Source organism: Danio rerio, chromosome 12, assembly GCF_049306965.1.
Source record: "Danio rerio strain Tuebingen ecotype United States chromosome 12, GRCz12tu, whole genome shotgun sequence".
Taxonomy (NCBI): domain Eukaryota; kingdom Metazoa; phylum Chordata; class Actinopteri; order Cypriniformes; family Danionidae; genus Danio; species Danio rerio.
Genome location: NC_133187.1, coordinates 50,055,707 through 50,062,500, shown reverse-complemented (window position 1 = coordinate 50,062,500; position 6,794 = coordinate 50,055,707). Strand labels below are relative to the sequence as shown.

Sequence of the window (6,794 nt, the reverse complement as noted above, 5' to 3'; positions counted from 1 at the left end):
ACGTTGAACTGTAGGCATACATAAGCACGTAACAGACATTTTTGATGACCTTAATCAGACTAAACTAAAGTCATAACTGAACTAAACAGAAATGGAATTAGGACATGTGGAGTATGCAGATATTAGTGGCATTATTGCAGTAAACACCGCAATCAAACTATTACCGTCATGTAGGACTGTTCACCATTTTTTTTTTTTTTTTTTACATACGCGGCTGTCAGTAAAGGACCACACACACACAGACACACACACACACACACACACACACACACACACACACACACACACACACACACACACACACACACACACACACACACACACACACACACACACACACACACACACACACAGCGAAACGCAGAAGTTTTTTTTTCTTTCCATTTGGTGTGCGTTATTAAATTACATAACACTCTCACCAGTCCTTAATTCTTATTTGCGTCTAATACCCCAGTTTGTCACGGCGTCATAATTGAAATGTTCCTTAGTTAAAAGTCAGGCATCCTGCTGATTTGATTCAGAAGGGCACTTTTTTTTTCAGACTCACCGGGCAGGTATACATCCGCGCTAAAATATCAAAGTCATCATAGCTTGCGTATAATAGACCCAGCTCCCAACCCAACTTTGAGAATAGATTAACGGCGATATTTTAGTTTAATCGCATGATAAAAGTCTCGCGTTAATGCCGATAACGACCCACCACTAATATATATATATATATATATATATATCAATATTTAAGTCAATTAACCAAAAGTTATATTAACGTTACTATTATTTATATGTATATATTGACTTAATAAATAATGATATAAAAATAATGTGCATGGATACATTTATAGTATTAACCTTAAAGAGTCAATAGTATTTTATATTATTAACGCTAAAATCTATACATTACCAATTACCATATGTTGGAATATAGATTACTATAATTTACTCAACACAATTAAATGATATCAGAATTCATCAAAATATATCCACATATAACCATGTAAATGCTACTTAACACAAACATAATATTTCAGAATAATAAAATAAAACAACAGATCATAATATATAAAAGAATATGAAAACATTATACATAAAAAAACAATACTTAAAGGTGCAGTAGGTGATCTGCCAAAATGCTAACCGCTTAGCATATTATCTTTGGACGGTGGGGAGGGACTGTGATTCAAAGCCACACCCCCTGATAGCGCAAGCGTGCAGACCGCGTCACAACAGCCGACAGACAACCCACTAGTTCATGTCATTCGCCAGTTAGTTAGTGCCAGCGCCGTGCAGGAATTACATTTATTACTTTGCCACACTTGCATGCTATTTCAGAGCGAATATTCAGAGTAACGTTAGCAGTAAACAGTAGAGGAAGGCTGTCATTGTTCAAAAATGAGCTCGGCTGTCCTTTGGCGCCTCCGACTCGGCATCTGCGAGCGGCCTGCAGCTCGCTCGCTCGCGCGCGTGCGTTTGTGATGCAGACGGGCTAATGACGGATCTGCGTGAACAGATGCGCAGAAGTCGGAATCTACATTTGCTGACAGACAGTCTGACCTGCCTATCGGAATTAAGGGTGATGACGGTCCGGCTCTATTTAATTGGATGAACATTTTTTAGTTTTATGCTTTACCCTGTATATAAAAATACAAATAAATACATTCAGATCATTTACTGTAATCATTACTATTGGACTGTGAAGAGACACAACAACAAATGTTTCTGAAGACAATCACCTACTGCACCTTTAATTTAATATATATAAATATAATGTGGAATAAAAAAAAAAATAATGCATTACAGGGCTCGAAATTAACCTTTTTGCTTGGTAGCACCGGTGCTCCTAACTTTAAAAATTTAGGCGCATCAGCCAAAATTTAGTCGCACCCACCAATTATGAGCACCGTTACTACAAGTTTTATACAAACATATTGATTGTATTTGAAATCAACACTAATCAAACTAACAAGCAAAAAAAATCATATATAAGGTTATATGCAAGCGTGAGGAAAATATGTCTCAACAAAATCCCGTTATCACAAGAAAATAGATTTTTATAACATAACTGAGTGACCAAAGCATACACGGAGCGCTCACCGGCCCTGCACGCACTGCTTGAATTAACGTGTTAACGGTATAACTAGTAAGATGTGTCATTATTTGCAACTGTAGATGCCATGGTTTCTAAAACAAAATCTGTCAAGTGTTATGTTATCTTCATTCTCATCTTCAGAGCTTTACAATTTTTCGCGGTAGTAGCTCTCTGTCATCTGAAGCCAGAAGGCACTGAGTGATTGACAGCTGATATTAACCAATCATTCGCGTTCAGTGCTAGAGCATTGGGCCAATAAGAAGAGCGCGAAGGCGGGGCAAGCATTACGGACTTGGCTTTGTTTACTGCAGCAAGTTGACATGACAACTGTTTTAAACCATTCCCGAGCGCTGCGTTTCCCGTTCCAAGTGCAGACAAAAAGCTTAGAGATGCATTCTGTGTGAATGTCTCCAGAATCCGCGCATGTGATGAACATTTTGCAGTAAAAATTGGTCGCACACTACAATTTTAAACACTCGCAGAAATGCTCCCAAATATATTTCAAGGTCGATTGATAAAATTTTGGGCGCATATGCGCCCAAAATTTTGTCGCAATTTCGAGCCCTGCATTACAGTGTGAACTTGCCTGCAGGATGCCGACGATGGCTTTAAAGTATCCGATGTGAAAGCAGGGCAGCTCCAGATCCAGATATCCGTAGTGTCCCAGACAGTCGGCCAGATTCTTCCCGCAGGTCTCGCAGGGTCTGTCCTTCTCGCTGGTGCCCTGAACACCAGACAGAGAAACAAGACTTTTCAATATAGACTGCATGATAATCAGACTTCTCATACATGTTAGAAAGATAAATTAAGATTATGTTAATAGTGATCGCATGTGTTTGTGCATTCACCATGCGGTGGTCCAGGACGCCGTACTGCAGTGGTTTGTGGCTGGTGTCCTGGCTGTACAGGTTCTTGCTGACCACCTGAATGTGCGCCTGCTGCCGCATCTGTTCTGAAGACTTCATGCCGAAACAGATGTGACTTCTGAAAAACAAGAGAAACACAACACACACCATCAGAGCTTTTAACACTTATACACAACATATTGATCAACAGTGTTGGGGGAAACACATTACGGGCTCTATTTTGATGGTCCATGCGCAAAGCACAGAGCGCAAATGCTTTCAGGGCGTGACAGAATGCATTTTTGCTAATATAAGGACGGAAAAATCAGCTTTGATCTGCGTCGCGACATGGCACATTTGCTATTTACATGAAGTAAAGTAAGTGGAAGTGGAAAAACTGAGCATTTCACTAGCAAGAAATCAGTTAAACAGAGCATATACCACGCGAGAATGAGAGATAAATCATCTACTTTCACTTTTGCTCTCGTGGATAGGGAAACCTTTGCACAGACATCCATTAGCCTATAAATAATTTGATTTGTTTGTTAACACAAATATTTGTTTCAAAACTATTTCTAAATTCAGTTCTAATTTCCAGCAAACTAATAAATGAACAATAATAATGAAGTGTGGTCAAAAAACCTGAGTTATATCCTAATACACATGCTGTGCCACATATGGTCTGAAACCTGACAGGTGGACAAATCTAAGCTTGTTTTTAATATCAATTGCACATATGAGCGCAAACGCATTTGCTATTTAAACAGCGTGGTGCAACGACTCAAAATGACTCTTGTGCCAAGCTGAAAGCAGCAAACAACAATTGCATCGCGCCTTGCGCCACATTGTGCCGGGTGTATGATAGGCCCCTACAATTAACTAATAATACTTTTAGGTATAATGAGTAAAGTAACACAAAATTTTAAAAAAGTCAAATAATAACATACAAGTGACTTTTTGGTTTAATTAAACAGCTTTTAAAGAATAAAAGGCTAAATAAAAATGACCGTTGTCTTATTGAACCTTGCACTCAATGCAAAAACAGACAGAAACCAAGATGGCAGACCCCATATATAGATGCAAGAGTATTTTATATATATATATATATATATATATATATATATATATATATATATATATATATATATATATATTAGGCGTGGGAGGATAACTGTTTTCAAGGTATACCGCAGTTTGAATAAGTCAAGGTTTTAAAACGGTTAGAGTTTTCTGCTATACAGTTCCTAATGTACGTGTAGGATTTTTTTTGTTTACATTTTTGCTGTTTTTGTAGGACAAGAGTATTTCCAGCAGATAAAAAATATCCAAAGATGCCGTTTTAAATTGTAAAGAAATCTGTGTTTTTTTAACTAATGCAGACAGCAGACGTCAATGACTATTTAGCCTGACATGTTTACTGTATGTATATGTATGTGTGTGTATATATATATATATATATATATATATATATATATATATATATATATATATATATATATATATATATATATATATAAACACATCAAAACACACAAGATTTGTGGAGATGGTGCAGAATACAGATTAGTTCAGAATCTATTATGAACCATAATGGAATGAAAGTTTATCATCTGCATGTATTTTGAAGCTATGTGAGCAATTGAAGAGAGTTTAAATCATTTTAGTAGTGCATAAAGATTAATTTTATTAAAATATTTTAATGGTTAAGAATATACAGTGCTATTTTACATTTGATTATTTCTGAACCTAAATAATGTTGCTCTCTCCAGAAAACCACAAAGCACAGTTTAGGTCACTTTAATATTAGCTCAGTTGTGTTTATTTATGCTAATAATAAATTACATAAAATATATATTTATATTTCACTCCCCTGCAAAATCATCCCAAGAAATGACTTTGCGAAAAGAGCTATTTAAGTCATCTAGTGAAATTATATTGCTTTATAATTTAGAAACTAGTACTTTAGAAATACTCAAAAATGCATCTGTCAGTGTTTTCAAACTATTATATTTGATTTACCAAAGTCACACAAGTGGCAATTTTACATCTGTCACATCCATAACAGAGAGATGTCACATCCATAACAAAGCTTTTTCCTCATAAATGTAAAAATATTGAATTAAATAAAATCCATCATGTTTGTTCTACAGAGAGCCAACTCTTATCCTTTTGATTAGCATAATGTTTGGGGGTTGTGCAGTTTAATTCAAATAATTTCTACATATATATATGTGTGTGCGTGTGTGTGTGTGTGTGTGTATATATATATATATATATATATATATATATATATATATATATATATATATATATATGTATATATATATATATATATGTATATAACACACATAAATCTTTATTATTTGTGGAATTATCCTACACTGAGACAAAAATAACTTAACTACACAACGATATTTGTAATTAAATACGCATAAAATTATTTGAATAAAATATTAATACATATGCGTTAATAGCATTCATGTATATGAATATTATATTTACATGAATATATGAATATTGATTCATTTTTCTTTACTCATGTTTTTAAGCAGCAGTAATTATCGGTGACAAAATTAAATGTACTTAAAAATTACACTTCTATGTAAAATGACTTTTGCTTATTACACTGATAACTATAACAAATACAAAGTGCATGTTAAGTGTGATATGGTAAATGCGCTGGAAAACAGAATAAAGAAAGGATGAACCACAAATCATTAATTAAACTGCCTCTTCGTTTGTTTACATTTTGTGTAGATTTAGTTTACGTTAATTGCTGATGCTAGCGAAAACATGCTAATGCCGCAAACAACTTTTATTTGTACTAATGTCTTAGTTAAGAAATACTAATAAAATACCTCAGACACCAATCACATATTATCAATAAACGTTAATTTAGTAAAAGCAATGTTTTTCATGATTCATTTACTGTGATTATCATATTTTGGCCTCAAATGAGACAAGTTTGCCTTCTCAACATCGCCGACTCGGTCAATAAAAATCCCAAATTGGTCTACAAGTATATGAATGCACAGTCAGACATCTGGTTATCAAGTCTGAGGAGTATTCAGTGTCTAAAGTTCTGATGAAACATGTTTACCCTGCATGAAACACGCAAACTTACATCTTTCTGGCCACATCCGTCTCTCTGAACTGCTCCTTCACCATGACTGCGGCGCGTTCACGCAGTCAGCGTGTTGATGTGCTGAAATAAATATTATTTTAGTAGCTTAAAGCAAAGTGCAGGGTTTAATAGTGGATGTTTGATCCTCTGCCACATGCAGCTCTGCTCTAATGTCAGTGCATGCGTCTCTCATGAACACCGAGCAAAAAGATTCATCAGCGCCACCTGCAGATGGGGAGCGCGCTCCGGAGAAACGGTCTTGTTTATTGATTAAATTTAGATTACAATCAATCCCGATTCCTGCATATAACAGTAAATAAATATGCAAATAAATAAAAAATGTGTGTGTGTGTGTGTGTGTGTGTGTGTGTGTGTGTGTGTGTGTGTGTGTGTATATATATATATATATATATATATATATATATATATATATATATATATATATATATATATATATATATATATATATATATATATATATAACTACAAATTCCTGTATAATAAAATATATAAATAGTGCGGGCAGATTAATATTTAAATGGATTACATGGATGCTAAGCTGAAAGTAAATTTGTCCCCCTTTAACACTGCATAATTTTTTATTTATTTATGCAGGAAGTTTTAGATTTTTATACATACATTTATTTATTTATTTGTGTATTTATGTGTTTATTTATTGTTTTATTTATTCTGGAATTTGTGTATTTATTTATTCATTTATTAATTTATTTACGTATTT

The 6,794-nt window shown here is 34.3% G+C and overlaps 1 protein-coding gene across 3 annotated transcripts in view; it reads right to left on the bottom strand.

Moving 5' to 3' along the window:
- polr3a (polymerase (RNA) III (DNA directed) polypeptide A) overlaps nucleotides 1–6,248 on the bottom strand; it is a 69,902-nt gene extending 63,654 nt beyond the window's left edge. For 2 of the 3 annotated variants that reach the window (XR_012387690.1, XM_021480157.3), the window contains exons 1-3: nucleotides 6,056–6,248; nucleotides 2,935–3,070; nucleotides 2,673–2,810 (exon numbers count right to left, since the gene is read on the bottom strand). Coding sequence is in view for 2 of the 3 variants with exons in the window: in XM_021480157.3 (XP_021335832.2) it covers nucleotides 2,673–2,810; nucleotides 2,935–3,070; nucleotides 6,056–6,099 (318 nt within the window). In the remaining variant the exon portion in view is untranslated. 3 annotated transcript variants of the gene reach the window in all.
- Between the last annotated feature and the right edge of the window lie 546 nt (nucleotides 6,249–6,794).